This window comes from Pipistrellus kuhlii, unplaced genomic scaffold, assembly GCF_014108245.1.
Source record: "Pipistrellus kuhlii isolate mPipKuh1 unplaced genomic scaffold, mPipKuh1.p scaffold_m20_p_18, whole genome shotgun sequence".
Taxonomy (NCBI): Eukaryota; Metazoa; Chordata; class Mammalia; order Chiroptera; family Vespertilionidae; genus Pipistrellus; species Pipistrellus kuhlii.
In genome coordinates, this window is record NW_023425493.1 from 12,497,531 (window position 1) to 12,517,946 (window position 20,416).

Below are 20,416 nucleotides of genomic sequence, written 5' to 3' on the forward strand. Positions count from 1 at the left end.
TTTGTGGAGGTTGGGGTATTTCTATATTTACCAGTGTGGCAGATGAAAAGATTCTTGTTTGTGGAGGTGCTAACTTTTTATTTTATATCATAAAGTTCTCTGTTTTTAATTCTTTATTCCCTTTCCTTCATTATATCTCTAGCTTTTGAAAATATTTAATTAATTAATTAATTAATTAATTAATATAGAGAAATTTTGACTTCTTGTTCACCTTTTAGGCATTCATTTGTTGCTTATTGTATGTGCCCTGACTGGAGATTGAACCCACAACCATGGTGTATCAGGATGACCCTCTAACCAACGGAGCTACCTGGCCAGAGCCTTAAGAATTTTTTTAATCTTGTCCTAGCTGGTTTGGCTCAGTGGATAGAACATCAGCCTGAGGACTGAGGGGTCTCAAGTTCGATTCTAGTCAAGAGCACATGCCCAGATTGCAGCTCGTTCCCTGGTGGGAGGAATGCAAGAGGCAGCTGATCCATGATTCTCTCTCATCATTGATGTTTTTATCTCTCCCTCTCCTTTCCTCTCTGAAATCAACAACAAAAAATATATTTAAAAAAGTATTTTTATCTTTTAGAAGCCTAAAAGATTAGAACATAAAAGATTCTTAGGGGCTTATCTATTTATTTACGTATTTATTCACAGTGTTGTTTTGAAGAGACTGAATGATTAATTTTTTGGGCACTCCCCTTTAAAATTGTGAAACAAAGGAAAAGAGGTTAGGGCAGTGTTTTTCAACCGCTGTTCCGCGGCACACTAGTGTGCCGCGAGATGTTGCCTGGTGTGCCGTAGGTGCAGACAAGACAAGAATTTTATAATTTTTCACTATTTTGTTTACTTAATATTTCATAATAAAGTAATTATAAAATACTTTCTTTGTGTTTATTTGATTCCTATTCAAGAGAATTACTTTATATGTAGTCAATATAGGCACAGAGTTAAATTTTTTAACATTTTCTAATGGTGGTGTGCCTCGTGATTTTTTTCATGAAACAAGTGTGCCTTTGCCCAAAAAAGGTTGAAAAACACTGGGTTAGGGAACAGAAAGAAACTGTTGCATGTAAGAGAAGGCTGTCTCTGTGGGCATTTATTACTCTATGACCAAATGATGTGTCAGTTTTCATTTAGTATTATTGGTGGTAGAAAAACTGCTAAACAGCATTGAAAACAGTCATAATTGAGGTAATGTGTGGGTATGAATTTTACTATGACTTTGGCTTTTATTATTCTTTGGTGATTGTTTTGACTTGTGGGGGTCACATAACTTGGTTTTGTGAAAATTTATGGGGGGTTGGTTAAATGCAAATGGGCAGATTCCCTGGCTGACCGGGCTTGTGCTTACACAGAGGCTCGTGGCTCCAGAGTGGTGGTAGACGTGGGGGACAATAAGTCATTGTTTTCTCAAGGTTTCCTTTTGTTGTTAGAACACTTAGCATGAGCCAGAAATGTAGGCTATACCTGAAAAGAACAAAATAGCAGTAATACAATAAGTCAGCACTTAAAAAATATAACCACCAAGGCCATCTCAAATGCTCATATTCTTCCATGTGACTAAAATTGTAAAAAAAAAAAAAAAAAGATATGAAGGGGAAATAAGTGCCTACAAACACACACTCTAGCGGACTCATATTGATTTGGATGTTCTTTCTAATGTGATAAATCTGAATGGAACTACGGGTGCTTGACCAGGAGTACAGTGGCACAGGGCCTATTAGAGAGTGTTTGTGGGGTAGAACTTAAGAACATAAGATGTGCCGAAACCGGTTTGGCTCAATGGATAGAGCATTGGTCTGTGGACTGAAAGGTCCCGGGTTCGATTCCGGTCAAGGGCATGTACATTGGTTGCGGGCACATCCCCGGTGGGGGGTGTGCAGGAGGCAGCTGGTTGATGTCTGTCTCTCATTGACGTTTCTGGCTCTCTATCTCTCTACCTTCCTCCCTGTAAAAAAATCAATAAAATATATTAAAAAAAAAAAAGAACTTAAGATGTGACTGAGTAGAGTCTGATGTGGAGATTAAAATCAAGTACAGTCAAAAATACTTTTAAGATCCCTTAAAATTTCCCATGAAATACAGATATAGATATACTGTCACTGAAGAGATCTAAGGTGGCCAGTTCCTCCAGCGTTGATTTTACTTTGTTGAACCAGTGATGAGGCATCAGCTGTATTCAAACAGAATTGGAAAAACTACTTTTTTTCTAGTTTGTGCAACTGATTTTCATTAGTTCTAAGGGTAAGAATACCTCTTTGTTTTTGTGAGTAAATGATCAAAGGCCTTCGTTTTATTTATTTATTTTGTTAATCCTCACCCGAGGATATTTTTCAGTTGATTTTTAGAGACAGCGAGAGAAACATATATGTGAGAGAGACATTGATCGATTGTCTCCTGCACTTGCCCTGACAAGTGGAGATGGAGCCTGCAACCTAGGTACATGCCCCTGACGGGAATTGAACCCGAGACCCTTCAGTTCACAGGCCGATGCTCTATCCATTGAGCAAAACTGGCTAGGACAAAGACCTTTGTTTTATAAGGAAATCCTTGGGTAAGGATGTTTGAGAGACTAGTTATTCTTTCAAAGGCCCATTCTCTTTTACACAGTGTGAAATTCATATGTCTGCAGTTTTCATTTTCCTGTATGCTTATCTGTCATCCTCAGTCTCTCCTCTCTGATTCTTCTGCTCTGCTCTGTTGTGTCTGATAGGCTCCTTTTTATTTTCTCTTCATTTTTGTTTTCATACTCATCTGTACTTGTCCTGTGCTTTGTGTTTTGTTGTTGATCTGCTCAGTAACAAAAGAATAATGTCATTTAAATTCAGTTACCTGAAGTGTGGTGTCATAAGAATTGGTTTAAGTTTAGATTCTTATATTAACTCTGTAACTGAGAAAGGCATTTTGTATCCCTGAACCTAGTTTCTTTAGTGATAAAAGGAAGATAATATATCTCTTGAAAATAAAAAAATTGACATAGGGAAGGAGTGCCAAATCTTGGTGGCTTCTTGGTAAGTTAGCATTTCATGGTTCTGTTATCTATAGACTTTGTCTTCTGTAAAACTTCGCTTAGTAGTGTAAGTCAGAGTTGGCACTCTGAGAAATGCAGGACAGGCAACCCAGTGTTTCTAAAAATTTCAGTGTCAACTGTGGTAGTTATCCTCAGTTTAGTTTTGGCTACATTCTCTTCCTTTCACACAGCACACTCAGCACCCTCTATCAATCCTCTCTTCTGATCAGAAATTGATAAGGTATAGAGTAAAGAAATACAGGCTGACCCAGTTTACAGGTGACATATGTTGTGCTGCACCAGAACCTGTTGACAGAAAAGTTAGTATGTAATGGGAGCAGATTCTCTTTTGAATGCCAAAACCCAGTGGAAATTTTGGCTGTATCTGAATAACAGAAATGCAGAGAAACTTATTGAAGGTAGTGGTTTATCTTTAGGTAGAATGTAAAATATATATCCATTTTTAAGAGCATTTATTGCCTCAGCCAGGTTGGCTCGATGGATAGAGTGTTGGCCTGCGCGAACTGGAGGGTCCCACGTTCAGTTCCAGTCAAGAACAAGTACCTTGATTGCAGGCTTGATCCCCAGTGTGGGAGGCAACCAATCAATGTGTCTTTCTCAAATTGATATTTCTTTCTCTTCGTCTCTCCTCCTCCCTTCCACTCTCTCTAAAAATCAATGAAAAAATACCCTGGGGTGAGGATTAACAACAAAAAAAAGCATTTATGGATATATTACTGAAAAAAAACCAAACCAGTCACATGACCTAGAATGAAATTAAAATTTGAATTCCAGATAACCTAGTTTTTCCTGAAGAATAATCCTTATCAGCTGTATTATTTTTAAAACGAAAATAAGAAATTAAGGTTAGAGTCGATTAACATTTTTAATCAATTAAAATCTGTTTAAAGTTACATCTATCTATAATGCTATCAGAATTGTCCAGAAATCTTGGTCTTTTATTTCTGGTTTGTACGCACGAGCTTCAGGAAGTATCCAGCAGCAGAAATCTGTAAGAAGTAGTTGTCATCCTTGCTGCTGCAGCAGTGGTTGTGACCTGCTTTTTCTTTTTTAAATTTTTACTATTGATTGTAGAGAAAGGGAGAAAGGAGAAACATAGATTTCTCGTTCCACATACTTATGCATTCATCGGTTGAATCCTGTATGTGCCTTGACTGGGGGACCTAACCTGTAGCCTTAGGGATGGGGACAATACTCTCACCAACTGAGCTACTCCACCAGGGCTTTTGGTTATGACCTACTTTTAAGATGCTGATAGGAAAGTGTCATAGTATGTATGTTTAAGGTTATGTTTTAAAAGCCTTCCAGTTTTTCCATCACTTCATTGTTGTTTCCATGGAAGCGGAATCACTATCCTCAGCAGGAGTCCATTTCAACTGCTGGCTTCCTGTTCTTGACTCTGTTCCTATGGAGACTGCCTAGAAAGCAGCAGATACCGCAAGTTTAAAAAACAGTGGTTTGATCACATAATATAGTGTTAACTCTAGGTTTAATTAGGTGGTCCATTTTCTTCGCATTTTTCACTCAAATTATTTTGGGAGACAAGTTGATATCTTTGAATAAAGCAAAATTTGAAGTTTTATTAAAGCTTATTTACACTGAATGAAAACACTAAATTGGCACAGTTTCTATTAGATTTGAGGAATAAAAAATTCTAAAATGGGGATTTAAATTAGGGCTTAAAAGATATAAGCTGAAATGAGAAGAGCCAATGAAAATGCAAATAACAGAGTCCATAAACAGCAAACTCAAAATCAAGGGCTGGTAGTGTGTAGAAATATGGAATGTTTCTTATTTATGTGGCACAGTTTATCCTCAAAATATATTACACTTAGGTGATTTTCATAGATTATGTCCATTTTTCAACTGAGAAAAATACAAACCTTGGGTTTAGAAATTAAGTACATTTTTAGGACAGAGGCAAGGAGTATACTGATTATTTTAACCGAGGCTTCAGGAGCTGAAGTGTGCCTAGAAAGCAGCAGAGACACCAAAGGTTTAAAATAGATTGTTAATAGATTGCTCCGCAGTTAAAAAGCAGTAGAGAATTTTTCCCCTCACCAAGACCAGTTTACATTTGTAAATTTCTCACGAAGGAGAGAAGAGATGGAATAGTAATGTAAAAGCTGTGAAAGGAAAGTTATTTAGCAAAATTACAATAAGCTTATTGCAGTTCTGTGTTCATTCAGGGTTCTTTGGTTTGCATATGATAAAAATCTACATTTGTACTACCTTATGCAAAAAATGGCGGGAATGTGGATTCAGCTGAAATCAGGGACCCCAGTCACGCTAGGATTTTTCTTTCTTTCTCTCCTATCTGCTTCTTTCTGTCCAGTTCCTTTCAGATTGGCTTTGTGCAATGGCAGAAACTATGGCTGCTGGCAGTCCCCACTCTTATTTCCAGTGTCAATAACAGAGAAGGCCTGATTGGCCCAGTTTGTGTTGGGCCAGTTCCTCTCTCCAGCTGTGGCCAAGAGGGTGGGGTTCTGTGATTGGCTCAGCTTTCAACCCTTGGCTAACTAGTACTGACTAGAGGGACTGAAATAAGATAGCAGCTTTCATTCAGAGCAATTGTTGGTAGGTGGGGAGGTGGGGAGAGGAGAGGTGAAGCAGTGTCAAGGGGAGGAGAAAGAGGCGTTTCCCAGAAGTAACAGGAGATACTGTTCCAGGCAAAAATAAGAAGAGTTTTTGCCACTAGGGATCTTTTTTGGGAAAATGTTTGCCTTACTTTAGTAATTCAGTTCACTTTAATTCAGCAAAGCAGTTAACATTTTGAAGGATTTAATTCTGAGAGAAAAATGAGAAATGTAAACCTTTAAAATGTAGTGCTTCCTATAGTTTTGTCACTGTTGTAATGCATTTAGGTGTGTTGTCTTCCTTTCATCTCCATAACCGTTTGAGACCTATATTTCCATTTTAGGGAATGAGAAGACATTCAAAGACTGAGATGCCTTATCATTGGTCACATGACTGGTGAGAGGCAGAGCCAAAATTCAGATAACCAGGGTTTCTGGAATGCAATCCAGGACACTTCCCACTATATGACAACTTGCTTTTTTACTGACTTCATTCAGATGATGTATATGGTCAGTTATAAAAACAGTGCTATGTGTTAAGTGCTTTGATAAAAATGAGTCATGAAAAGTATGAAATATTATTTAGGAAAGGAACCTTAGAGATCATAAATAGTACAGTGGTTCTTAAAGTTTTTTACTTTCAGCTTTGAAATGTTCACAGTCAAGTATCACATAAAATGAACAAAAGCACAGGACCATCCTGCTCTGGAAAAGGGAGAGCTGGGTGCTCCATGGGCTGGACCACCTCTCTTTTGAGGTCTTAACTTCTTGGAGGCCACTTTAAAAACCTTTTGTTTAGGGGAACAGAGAGCCAGTCAGGGTAAATAAATGACTTGTCACTTTCAGATAATTATATATTACAGGGATTTAAATCATATTCTTGTTTTCTTGTTTTCATTTGTAAGGTGAGTGACAATTTGTTGTTAATGAAAAAGCCATGAAGCTTATAAAAATCAATTAGAGTGAATTCAGAGTTACCCTAAATAATTGTATTCTTCAGTTTGGTGGTACTTTTACAGCATGTCATATCCATCTCATAGCTCTTGTTAAACATACTAGAGGCCCAGTGCACTAAATTCGTGCACAGGGTGTGTGTGTGTGTGTGTGTGTGTGTGTGTGTGTCCCTCAGCCCAGCCTGTACCCTCTCCAATCTGGGACCCATCCAGGATTGGGCTTAAACTGGCAGTCAGACATCCCTTTCACAATCCAGGATTGCTGGCTCCCAACTGCTCACCTGCCTGCCTTCCTGATTGGCCCTAACTGCTGCCTGCCAGCTTGATCACCCCCTAACCACTCCTCTGCCAACCTGATTGATGCCTAACTGCTCCCCTGACAGCCTGTTTGCCCCTAACTGCCCTCCCCTGCAGACTTGGTCACCACTAACTACCTTCTCCTGCAGGCCTGGTTCCCCCAACTGCTCTCTCCTGCAGACCTGGGTTCCCCCTAAATGCCCTTCCCTGCAGGCCCAGTTGCCTTCAACTTCCCTCTGCTGGCCTGGTCACCCCTAACTGCCCTCCCCTGCAGGCTTAATTGCCCCCAACTGCCTTCCCTTGCAGGCCTGGTCCCTCCCAAGTGCCCTCCCCTGCTGGCCATCCTGTGGCAGCCATCTTATGTCCACATGGGGCAGCCGTCTTTGATCACATGGGGGCAGCCATCTTGTGTGTTGGAGTGATGGTCAATTTGAATATTACTCTTTTATTAGATAGGCTATGGCCCTTAGTACTATTTGTTGAGTTAGACAACTGTCTAGATAAGGGTAGTCTTTTATCTGCAGAGCTTTTTTTATACTACATTTCTCATATCTACTATTATAAAATACATTGAACTCTCTATATACATATTTCAATAGGAGAATTTCAGAATTTGGATAAATAAAATTCATGTAGGTAATATTTAGACCTTGCTCACGAATATAAAGTATAGCATAGAGAATATAGCCAATAATGTAATAAATATATATGGTGTCATGTGGTTACTAGACTTATTAGACGATCACTTCCTAACTGTATATATATTTAACCACTATGCTATAGACCTGAAATGAATGTAAAATAATATTGAATGCCAATTGTAATTAAAAAATAAAAAACATTTAGACCTTGCTGATATTAATAACTTTGATGTCCATTCCAGTTTTGAATCTCTCTTCTTTTCAGTTAGAAATGTGAATAAGTGGTGCATTGGATAACTGGAAGTTTATTTTCAGATTGGATAAAGAAGAGCTTATTTATTTTTCCCCTGACCTGAGTTTTGTTTTCTCTTTGTAGGAGAGTCAAGCCCTACCCGGCGAGAAGCTGTGAAGAGAAGAACAGCAGAGTATCTCATGCGAGCAGAGAGTCTCTCTAGCCTTCATAGAAAACCTCAATTTGATGAAGTGTCTCAGGTATGTCTTATGTTTCATTTGCATTCCTTTTAGCCATTTTTGCTGTCTTGTCTCTCACTTTATTTCTATTTAGAGTGTTTGAGAATTTTGGTCTCTGGAATTTTATCAATAATTTTAAGTTATTGGTGAAAGAAAAGCATTAAAGAACCACCAAAAATAAAATAAAATGGGTCTTGCTTTCTCCTTCTTTCTTGGTCCTTTTTTCTTACTCTACTCCTAATAATCTAATTTATACTGAATTTTATTTGAATTTAAAAAAAACATATTTTATTGATTTTGTACAGAGAGGAAGGGAGAGAGATAGAGAGCTAGAAACATCGATAAGAGAGACATTGATCAGCTGCCTCTTGCACACCCCCTACTGAGGATATGCCCTTGACTGGAATTGAACCCGGGTCCCTTCAGTCCCCAAGCCGACGCTCTATCCATTGAGCCAAACCAGTTTTGGCTTATTTGAATTTTTTAAAGTTCTATTATGATCCTCCTACAATTCCTTTAAACTTTTTATTGATATATGCTAAAGCTAACCATTTAAGCATAAGTCATATAAATAGCTGCTATTGGTCACCTAGAATTGTAAAGATATAATTCTAACAGTGATGTTTAGATTATTTAGGCCTACCTTTTGTCTTGTCTCAAGAGCAGGTAAATGCTTGAAACGTTAGAAATATTGTGGTTTAATATTATTGTTTTTATATCCTATCTATCTGTTTTGGCACATTTCGGGAGAAAATAGTTAATTTCTTTTTTTTATATTAAACCAACTTAAAAAAAAAAGCAATTTAAGGATCATCTGAGATGGGAGAAAGTATTTATTTTCTCAATTGATCTAAGAGGCAGGCTGGCTTGTTCAGATCTCAGCTCTCCATTTGAAGCCGTGAAGATTGGACAAGCTATTTAACTACCTCATAGCTTCAGTTGCTACATATAAATAATGAGGATCAGAGTAATTCCTTGCTGAATTCTTGTTAGGATTAAAGGAGTTTGAGAAAAATCACTCAAAAAAAAAAACCCAAACACACACACACACACACACACACACACACACTCACACAAATCAAGTGTCCAAGAGACTAGCCTATAAGCCAAACTTATAAGACTAGATTAATGAGTCTTAGCCTTATTTTTCATCTCTCCTTGTATACTGCTTTATAACTCTTCACTGTTGAATTGTATCTTTTTAAAATGATATATTTATTTAAAGATTACTTTAAATTCAATTCTTACTGTCAGTGGGGTTGGCAACGTTCCAGGTGAGCAGTCCTAATATGTACATTCTTAATTTTGTTTTTGGGGACATTGATAAAAGTATTAAATAGGTTAGGTTCATATCACCTTACTTATTTTATTAAATCACCTTGTATATAAATATTCTAAAAGTTTTGGGGAGTCAAAATTATCAGTTCTTTTCATTAACAGTAATTTTGAATAATCTAACTATACTTATTCAAACTCCCTATTTGTGGATCCCCTGTTATAGTTGCTCATAATCACTTTTGTGAGCAGTAATTTATTAAGAAAGTAAACATAAAGCTAATTGTATAGCTTTTGACTTGGAGGAAGGATCCATGAAGCATATCAGTCAGTATGTCCCTTCAAGCATAGCTTAAAAAAAAAAAAAAAAAAAAAAAAATATATATATATATATATATATATATATATATATATATATACACACACACACACACACACACACACACACACACACACACACACACATACATATATATTTCAGAGAGGAAGGGAGAGGGAAAGAAGGATAGAAACATCAATGATGAGAATCATTGATGGCTGCCTCCTGCACGCCCCCTACTGGGGATCAAGTCCGTAACCCAGGCAAGTGCCCTTGGCTGAAATCAAACCTGGGACCCTTCAGTCTGCAGGCCGATGCTCTATCCATTGAGCCAAACCAGCTAGGGCAAGCATAGCTTTTACTGAAAATAAAACTAAAGAGGTATAATATAGAAAAGTTGATTATATTGCTATATATTAATTCACTAGGCATCTGCTAAGTCTCTGTGTGTATACAAAACAAACTAGATATATTCTGGAGTTATAGAAAAGATGATGACAGCCTCTGCTCTTACAAACCCTGTAGCATGATTGAGGATCCCAAATATGCACCTAATTCAGGAAATAAAATTGAGAATGGTTAGAGCCCTGCAGAATAATGGGAGTTTGTATCAGAAAGGGTAGAGAGGAGTACTAGATTTGATATACTAGGATTTAAAAAAATATATATTTATTGATTTCAGAGTGGAAGGGAGAAGGAGAGAGAGATGGAAACATCACAGATGAGAGAGAATCATTGATTGGCTGCTTCCTGCACACCCACTACTGGGGATGGAGCCTGCAACCCAGGCATGTGCCCTTGACCGGAATTGAACCTGGGGCCCTTCAGTCCAAAGGCTGATGTTCTATCAATGAGCCAAGCTAGCCAGGGTTATACTAGGATTTTTATTTTTATTTTTTAGCGTTTAGGCAAGAAGACTGGAGGAGAGTTTTTCTTGCTAGAGCAAGATGTTTTCTTTTTATAGTAAGCAATTGCTTTTTATTTTCATTTTGTATTTTATTCTATCAAACCTGGCCCTTATTTAGGTCAGGGACATGCTTGATTGTTTTCTTATCTAAAATTGAACTTAAATGTCTTCTAGATGTTTTTTTATTATCTTGGTGAATTCATTATTTGTCTCCATTAACTTTCTTTGGGCGTCAATTTCAATGAGCACAATGAGAAGACTAGTATAAATGATTTCCGAGGCCCTTTTAACTCTTAAATTCTGTGCAAAGCAGATATTCTCTTTTGAATCCATGTGTAAACACTTCTTTCCAGCCTGGTTTATTAAGAAAATAAAAGAATCCTTTTCAGTTTTAAATGTTTTGTTGATTACGGTTTTCCCCTGTGATCTAGGTCATGACTCATTCCACCTGAGTTTTCTGTGGTGGTTTAAGCTTTTTGCTTTATTGAATTTATTTATGAGACTCTTTGGTGGTAAATACAGAAGCTCTGAATTTCCCAGGCATTGTTGATAACATTCTTTTCAAAAAAGGATAGAAAGGAGCAAAAGCACTCTCCTTTTCTTCTTCTTCATTACTAAAAGGCCCCAAGAAAAGTATGAGTTTCAAAATAAAAGGAAATGATCTTTGTTTGAAGTAAAGGTGAAATAGCAACTGAAGGAGACAGTTTTTTTTTTTTAAACTTTAAAAAATTAAATTGTAGATAACCTTGAATGATTTAAGAATTAATATTAAAAGGGGATTTCCCTGGAAAAGACTGGCTATAGCTTTTTTTTTTTCTTTCTATATTTAGCTCTAGGAATTTTAAATTCAAGATCAATGAAATTTAGAAAAAGAAAGTAAATAGTTTAAATTTAGGACATCAAAGACTGTGTAGTTTCTAGAGTGTAAATCCATTTTTTTGGTCATGCATTTACAGGGTGTGAGTGAAAATATGTAGAAAGCATACCTTTCCTGACTATAATGTAGATTTTGAATATAATTGCTGTAATAATATTAAAAATAGTTTTCTGTTGTGCATTTTGTTTGCTGGTGTTATTGGTATTTTTCAATTCTTTTGAAAAAAGTATTTTAAAATGAGTTTGTATCACCCTTAAACATGGTAAAGCAGAGCTGGCATTCAGGGATATTCCAGATCAGGAATAGGACTGCAATTAAAAGCTGAGATATATTTATTTTCACAGTGGAATACTATACAGCCATAAAAATGATATCTTACCCTTTGAGACAGCATGGAGGGACCTGGAGAGTATTATGCTAAGCAAAATAAGCCAGTCAGAGAAAGACAAGTATCACATGATCTCACTTATATGTGGAATCTAATGAACAAAATAAACTGAGAACAAAATAGACTCAGAGACATGGAAGCATGTAACAGACTGACCAATTTCAGAGTGAAGGGGGGTGGATAGGTGGTTAGAGATTAACTGAAGAACCTACATGCATATGTGCATAACCATAGACACACAAAATAGTGCAGTAGGGCTGGGGGTGGGTGAGTGCGACATCTGTAATACCTTCAACAATAAAGATAAATTTTAAAACAAAGTAAATAACATCATGCTTGAAATGTGATTTAAGAGAGTCTTAGGAGGCTGGTTATTGAAGGTTAATAGGTTCCTAATGCAGGTCTTGGCAAAGTCAAAAATCTACCGGTGAAGCCAATTTCAGAAACTATGTAGTTAGCTATTAGGGTTCGGAGTGTGGGTTCTGGGTAAGTGTTTTCCTTTTGTCCTTGATTATTTATTTTCTCCCAAGTAATGGTGATTCATTCTCAGATTACTTAAGGAGGAGTAGCTAATCCTACTTCCAGTGTGATGCTGGACCTATAGCATCACATCACCTGGGACCTTGTTGGAAATGCAGAATCTTAGGGTCACCCAGCCTGAGTGAATCAGAATCTCCATTTTAACAAGGTCCTCAGGCAATGTGCATACAGGTTAAAGTTTGAGAAGTATCAGACTAGAAAATTGGTAAGAATATATACAGATCACATTGAGAACAGGGAATTATATCAACTGAAAAAGACGATAGGCAGAATAAACAGCAACTTAAAAAATCCATGAAACAAAAAGAAAAGTAAGCTTCACCTAGCCATTTAGAGAATGTAGAACAGGAACAGTACATAGGTTTTGCTAGTGTGCTAACTCTAATCCATGGTGGTGGCTACCCAGGAGCACTGTATGTGTTGTGAGACAGAGTGTGGAATTAACAGCAATGTCTGCCAAGGGCTTGAGCACCTGCTATATTTGGTTTTGAAGATTGTTGGGTCATCAGTATTCTTGCCTTTCTCTACCCGCCTCCTGTATTTAGTTTTGGTATAGATGAATACAATTACTACTTGCTTCTCTAGGCATCTTCGGCTACAGTAACTAATACATATAATTAAAATTCTACTTTTATTTATTAAGGAAATCAGCCATGCTGCCTAAAATACATTGATCTCTCCCACCCCCTTAGCAGTGGCTGAAGTTTCCCCAATGTCATGCATTGTTTTATAAGTAAGATTTAATAATCCCCCTTTATCTGTTACCTAGTTTTGTCATTTTGGACAAATTGCTTCACCTTGCTGCTTCATATATTTAAAAAAAAGAGAGAGAGAATATTAGACTTGATCTCTGTCTCTTTCTGTTCTTAAAATTCTGTGGATTTACGTTTCATTTTGCCATCTGAGAAAAGGAATAGATCCATAGGGATTCTACCCAATTTAAACACTGCATATAAGAAATATAGGATTTTTTATTGATGATTTTATTTCATGATCTTTCTTTGTTCATTTCTTTGATCTTAAAGTTTTATAGATGGTTAAAGTAGAAAGAGAACTTTAATGATCACTTTATCTTTGGTCTTCTGCCATTACACCTTCACCATTCCTGTCTTTGCAGAAGTAACCTTATTAAATCACTATTTTTATTGGTTGTTTCTTGTACAAAAACTTGTTTTCTAGACTCTGGAGTTTTGGACTTTTCTTCCTGGCATTCAAGGCCTGTGAAAACTGACTGACCCACCTGTGTAATTTTATTTTCTTCTATTCTACAATTTGAATATCTCCCCTCCCCCTCCCAAACCAGGCCAATTTCTATCCAATCCTACATGGAACACTTTTTTTCCTAACCTAATTTCTACATAGCATTTAAAATGTAGTTCTGCTTCTTTCGTTCTTTAGTTCTGCTTCTTTCTGTGACCAGTTTGTCATACACTAATAGTGATTGTCTCTATTGTCTTGTATTTTACAAAAAGATTTTATTGTTATTTAACTTCATGTATTTGGCTTATCTCCTCAAGTAAACTGTAAATTCTTGAAGCTAGTGACTGTGCCTTTTGATGATTTATATCCTTTTAGTTATCATGTTCATAGTGCACTCCAGTAATTATTTATTGGAAGATGCAGTAGAGTTTTTGTATTCTGCTATCTTTGCTGTTGAGATTGCTAAAGTAAACCAATAAGTTTCTTTTAGAAACTGATAGATCCAGTGACATCAATGAATAAGAAGGCCAGGCCACTCAATTGGTTAGAGTGTTGTCCTGATACACCAAAGTGTAGATATGACCCCTGGTCAGGGCACATACAGGAATCAACCAATAAATGCATAAATAAGTAGAACAACAAATCATTGTTTCTCTCTCCCCCCCTTTCTCCCTTCCTCTCTCTCTCTAAAATTAATACGTAAAAATTAAAAAGAAAGGAGGTACAAGTAGGAGATACAGATGTTGGATGCATTTGGCCATATTTTCAAAGACAAATGTAATGGATAAATTATCACTTATTAGGGGCCCAGTACACGAATTTGTGTACCTTGGAAGGAACTGTGGGCCATGAGGCTGCACTGGGCACAGGGACAGGTCTTGGCTTATCATCCATGCACCTACCTGGCCCTTCCTGCCACAGTCCCTGGTCCCCTGTCTGCCGGCAGCTCCACTACTGGCTTCTGCAGCCACCGCTTGCATCTGCTGACAGTGTGGAGCAATTGTGGCCGGCACCAGCAGCAGTTGCGAGTGGTGGCTGCTGCTCTAGGTGCCCCTCAGGAGCGTGGGGAGGTAGAGAAGCCCTCAGGGGTGACCAGGGTCCCCAGCTGCTGCTTGCACCCACTGACAGTGCTGACCAATTGGGACCAGTGCTGGGGGTAGGCTTTGGGTGTGAGTGGGTCTGAGAGGTGGCTGCTGGCCCTGATTTCCCCTTAGGAGCAGGGGGAGGTGGAGAAGTCTTGAAAGGTGATTGGGGCCTGCAGCTACTGTTCGCACCTCTGATGACGCCAGCAATTGGGGCCAATTGGGGCCAGCACCAGGCGCTGGCAGCAGGTGCAAGGGGGGCTGGTGCCGACAGCAAGTGTGAGTGCCGGGCAGGACCACGGTGTGCAGGAGCAAAGAATTTTCAGTATGTACCAGAGGCTTGCCCTGATGACAGCAACTGGTGCCCTGCCTTGGTCTGGCGCCCCTGCTCATCTGCTCCACCATCTCACCATGGCCAATGCCCACCATGTTCCACAATCTGCAGCCTGAAGCAGATACCCACCATGTTCTGCGCATGCCCCCTGGTGTTCAGCGCATGTCATAGTGGCCAGTTGTTTGGTTATCCCCCTGTTTGGTCTATTTGCATTTTAGCCTATTAAAAATTGATTTCAGAGAGGAAGCGAGAAGGAGAGAGAGATGATAGAAACATAAAAAATGAGAGAGCATCATGCATCATGGGTCGGCTGCCTCCTCTACACCATCCCTCCCTCTGCACCCCATTAGGGATCGAGCCCACAACCCAGGCATATGCCTTTGATCGGAATCGAACCTGGGACCCTTCAGTCCACAGGCCAACGCTTTTTCCACTGAGCCAAACTGGCTAGGGTTTAGCCTTTTATTGTATATGATTATTTTTCCCCCTATACATTTTCCTCAACATTTCTTTCACCAAAACCACAAGCATTTCTTATTTTCCCTCCCTCTCTCTCTCCCTTACCAAAGGATATGTTTATTGATTTCAGAGTCGGGGGGCGGGGGGAGGTTTGGAAAGGGAGAGAGAAACATTATCCATGTGAGAGAGAAACATCAATTGGTTGCCTCCCTCATGCACCCCTACCAAGGATCGAACCTGCAACCTTAGGTATGTGTCCTGACCAGGAATCGAACTGGCAACCTTTTGTTGTACTTGGAAGATGTTCCAAACAACTGAACTACCCAGCCGGTGCCTTATTCTTTCTTGATAATGGAGGGGGAAATGAATTTTTAATTGTCAGACTATGTTTTTATTTATTTTTTTATGTCCTTTAACTCAGTACCTTATGAAATATTAAATAAGTATTTTTTGAAGCGTATCTTAGAAGTATAAATTAAATCAATTTTAAAATAATTTTCCAGTCCAATTGTATTATCACCAACATTCTCAAGTTGGGTGTTTTTAAAAAGTGGTCTGTTTAAAAATTTTAAATGTATTTTTATTGCTTTTAGAGAGGGAGAGATAGATGGAAACATTGATGAGAGAGAAACATCAATCAGCTGCCTCCTGCACACCTCCTCCTGGGGATAGAGCCTGTCACCCAGGCAGGTGCCCTGACCAGGAAGCTAACCAGTGACCTCTTGGTACATATCTTCTTTTTATAATTTTTATTTTATTTTTTAAATATATTTTATTGATTTTTTACAGAGAGGAAGAGAGAGGGATAGAAAGTTAGAAACATCAATGAGAGAGAATCATCTATCAGCTGTCTCTTGCTCACCCGCCACTGGGGATGTGCCCGCAACCAAAGTACATCCCCTTGACCGGAATCAAACCCGGGACCTTTCAGCTCGCAGGCCGACACTCTATCCATTGAGCTAAACCGGTTTTGGCCATATCTTCTTTTTAAATCCAACATTACTTCTTCAGACATAATGAAATTAGTATTTGCTTGCTGAACTAAAAACAAACAAAAAGGAGAGCAGCCTAGCCAGCGTGGCTCATTAATTGAACATTGATCTATGAACCAGGAGGTCAGGGTTTGATTCCCAGGTCAGGGCACATGCTCGAGTTTCAGGCTTGATCCCGTGTGGCGTATGCAGAAGGCAGCCGATCAGTGATTATCTCTCATCATTGATGTTTCTGTCTCTCTCTCCCTCTCCTGTCCCCTCTGAAATAAATAAAAATATATTCAAAACAAAACAAAATGGAGAGCAATTATAATTGCTGCTTTTAGAAAATTTCACAAGTAAGTTTTCCATTTGTAAATGACACCTAATTTATCTATGCAATCTCCTCTCTTTTGTTTTGCTCCTCTCTTCTTCTTCCTCTCTTTTCTGTTCTTCCTCTCTCCTTTCAACTAACATGCTAGGCATTGTGAATCCAAAGATGAATAAGGCATATTTCCTCTTCTCACGGAGCTTCCTGTCTGGCGATGTTGGTCAGTATGAGGACTTGAAATACCAAGAACGATGTCTCAGTAATTATTAATCATGACAGTTGATTAACCAGGATATTTATCTTCCTCTCATGAGGGAAACATGTAGCCTAATAGATTTTTGACAACAAAAAGACCTGCTCTGAGGATATAATAAAGCAAAACTTGTGTCTCCCGTCATTCTTTGCAGCATCACCATTTTAATATAAGGATTGGTATAGCATTTCTTTCTGGTTATAAATGCAAAATGGAAGTGTCTTTGGAGTTTATCTAATGTAATGTCTTTCTTTACTGATAGGGAGAAACTAAGATCAATGGATGGGAAGTTAGGAATATTCTTTATTGTATGTAGTACTGATATGTGTTTTCCTGTGTTCCCTGACCTTTTTGGACTTTTTTTTTGTTGCTAACAGATTAAGTTTCCCACATCATATATTTTCATATATTTAAAAAATGTTTCTTTCTCCTGTAAAACATCTTTTTTTTTTTTTTTTTGCTTAAACAAGTTTAGTTCTAATAATTTTTGCTTATATGATGGAATTTTTAAGTTTTTTACTATTATTGGCAATTCTTCTGAAACCTACCAATCGCTCTTAAAATACATACCATGTATTTATATTATAGTTTCATGAAGAAAGAGAATGATTTGTGTGCCTCACTCCCCAAATTTATCTATTTTTCCATTGTTTTAGTTCTCTACTAGAGGTTTGGTGCATCAAATTTGTGCAGGGGGGGGGGGTTCCCTCAGCCAAGCCTGCACCCTGTCCAATCCAGGACCCCTCAGGGGATATCTGACCGCTGGTTTAGGCTCGTTCCTGGGGATCGGGCCTAAACCGGCAGTTGGACATCCCTCTCACAATCCAGGACCACTGGTTCCTAACTGCTCATCTGCCTGCTTGCCTGATTGTCTCCAATTGCCCCCCCCCCCCCCCCCCCCGCCAGCATGGTCACCCCCAACTGCCCCCCCTGCCAGCCTGGTCATCCCCAACTGCCCCCTCCCCCCACTGTCATGGTCACCCCCAGCTGCGCCCCCCTTGCCGGCCTGGTTGCCCCCAACTGCCCCTCTCCCAGCCTGGTTGCCCCATGCAACCTGCTGTTCAGTTGTATGGTTGTCCCTCAGTAATCCCCCTGCCAGCCTGGTCGCCCTATGCATCCTGCTGGTCATTCATTTGATTGTCCCTTACTAACCCCCTTGCCAGCTTTGTCGCTCCATGCAGCCTGTGTTTTATCATCTGTTTTTTCTGTCCTGACAGTCCCTGGCTTTTTATATATAACTTGCCCAAAGATCACATAGGTAATTTAGGGTAGTGCAGAAGGTCAAACCTAGATCTTTGTGATTTAAAAAGCTGTGCTTTTTCTAATACACTTAAAATATGCTAAACATGCCCAATACTGGGCCTCTTAGAGAATTTAAAACTATAATTTAAAAACTATACCTAATAAACTGTGTTTTAAATATATTAGGATTCTAAATTACTCTTGAGCCATCTGGGATAAATATAAGGCTGTGTTAATTGTTGACTCAGTTATCCAATTTTTATAAAGTTTCAGTATAGTTGTACAGTTTTGAACTGAATTATTGCACTAGAAACTATCAGCTCATTAATTTTTCTTTTAAAAATGTTATCATGATTTATTTACATACAACTTTTTTCTTGCTTTTTCTTTTTGATTTTCTTTATTTTTTATTTTATGATTTTTTTTTTTTTTTTTTTTTTTTTTTTTTTTTTTTTTTTTTTTTTTTATTTTTTTTTTTTTTTTTTTTTTTTTTTTTTTTTTTTTACATTACAGACAAACAGAAACTTCTTTCATCTTTCCATTCTCTGATTTATGATAAATTTAGTTTCCTTTGGCCTGGCATTTGCTTCAGCAGGCAGTCTTTCTTCAAGTACGTCCCTGATTGATGTATAATCTTTGATATCTTCCATTAGCCTCCAGGATCACTAAGTTCAAGGCCCCCTTGGAACCTAAGGAGCCCTGCCGAGGAGCTGAAGGCCTTCAGAGTCCTTGGGGTGATTGACAAGGTAATTCTTCAGTGCCTCTTCAAGAGTTCAGTCATAAATCGACTGCATGCTGACATTATGTCTTTGAAGCTTTGGATCTTAAGGATATGAAACAAAAGGAGAAAATGACTCAAATGCATCTGCACTTTAAAATAACAAAAGCAGAAGAGAAAAAGCTTTTATCTAAGCAATTCATGTAAGGTCATGCAAAATATATTGGAGCTAAAGGAGAAGGTGCATATTTGTTGGCATTCAGTGGAGTAGGGGTTTGGTTTTTTTATACCTGTTATAACAGAGTAAAGATATACTTTGTTAGTTACAAAAACTTGGGAGTCAGTAGTCATTCACATTAACTGGTGTAGTCAATATAATTAGTCAAAAAAGAAAAATGGCATCTCCCAATTACTACTATTTACTGAGCACCTACTATGTGTCAAACCATATCTTAGGCATTTTATATAAAACAAATTATTTTCACAACTCCGTTATTTGCATCTTAGTGAGAAAATGAGGTTTAAAAGAGGTTAAGTAACTTGCCCAAAGATCACATAGGTAATTTAGGGTAGTGCAGAAGGTCAAACCTAGATCTTTGTGATTTAAAAAGCTGTGCTTTTTCTAATACACTTAAAATATGCTAAACATGCCCAATACTGGGCCTCTTAGAGAATTTAAAACTATAATTTAAAAACTATACCTAATAAACTGTGTTTTAAATATATTTGATCAACCATTACTTTTACCTTTCAAAGTCAAAGAAAATGCTTTAGTTAATGTTAAGATGTACATTAATTTAAATCTTTTTTACATTAGCCATCTTTTATGAAGCACCTTAGTGGTCATTTGTAAATTACTGAGCACTTCTTGTCTTCTAAAGTGTGCATGTAATTCCATGCTAAAACCGTGCAATATGCAGTATAACGCAGGTAATTTAGACAGTAATTTATAGTTTGAGGTATTCCAAAAGTAACATTAGGTTGGATATTACATGAAGCTCTCAGTGTCTTATTAAATTCTTACAAGCATCATTTTCCTCAAATTTTGATCTTAAGAATTCTAAGACTGAATTTTGATCTTAAAGAATTCTAAGCAGTATGATTTTAGAGGTTGAAATGATGCCTTAACCATGTTTTCCCTGGCTTTTCAGAATATTCAGTTTAAGAGTACAGAGAGACAAAATAGGAATTGAGTAGTTTCCTGGTTTTTGGATTTCTGTGCATGAAAATAAGCTTTTTTGATGTACAATGTCTGTTCCCTCTTAGACTTGTTTATTTTGACAAAGTGTGTCCTTTCATTGCTTTGCTCTAATTATGAGTAAGTCACCTGACTTATTCAACTAAGAAATTTTGACAATGGAGGAATTCCTAAGTCTTTGCTGAAGTATAATTTATTACTGTTTTTACTCTATTAACTTATGTTTGGTGTTTAGAAGGTGACATTTAATTTTCTTAAGTAGAGATAAGGAATTATGTTTTGGAATTAAATAAGCTTTTTATTATTATTTTATTTTTATTTATTGATTTTAGAGAAAGAGAGAAGGAGGAAGGGAGGGAGGG

General features: G+C 37.8%; 1 protein-coding gene across 11 annotated transcripts in view; it reads left to right on the plus strand.

Moving 5' to 3' along the window:
* Window positions 1-20,416, plus strand: part of RPS6KC1 (ribosomal protein S6 kinase C1) — a 123,838-nt gene that overhangs the window by 48,762 nt on the left and 54,660 nt on the right. For 9 of the 11 annotated variants that reach the window (XM_036441909.1, XM_036441907.2, XM_036441912.2 and 6 more), the window contains 2 exons: window positions 7,866-7,981; window positions 18,792-18,884. In XM_036441909.1, coding sequence (XP_036297802.1) covers window positions 7,866-7,981; window positions 18,792-18,884 — 209 coding nt within the window. Of the gene's footprint in view, window positions 1-7,865; window positions 7,982-18,791; window positions 18,885-20,416 lie in introns of those variants that run through there. The other 2 variants (XM_036441911.2, XM_036441918.2) reach the window with 2 other exon arrangements.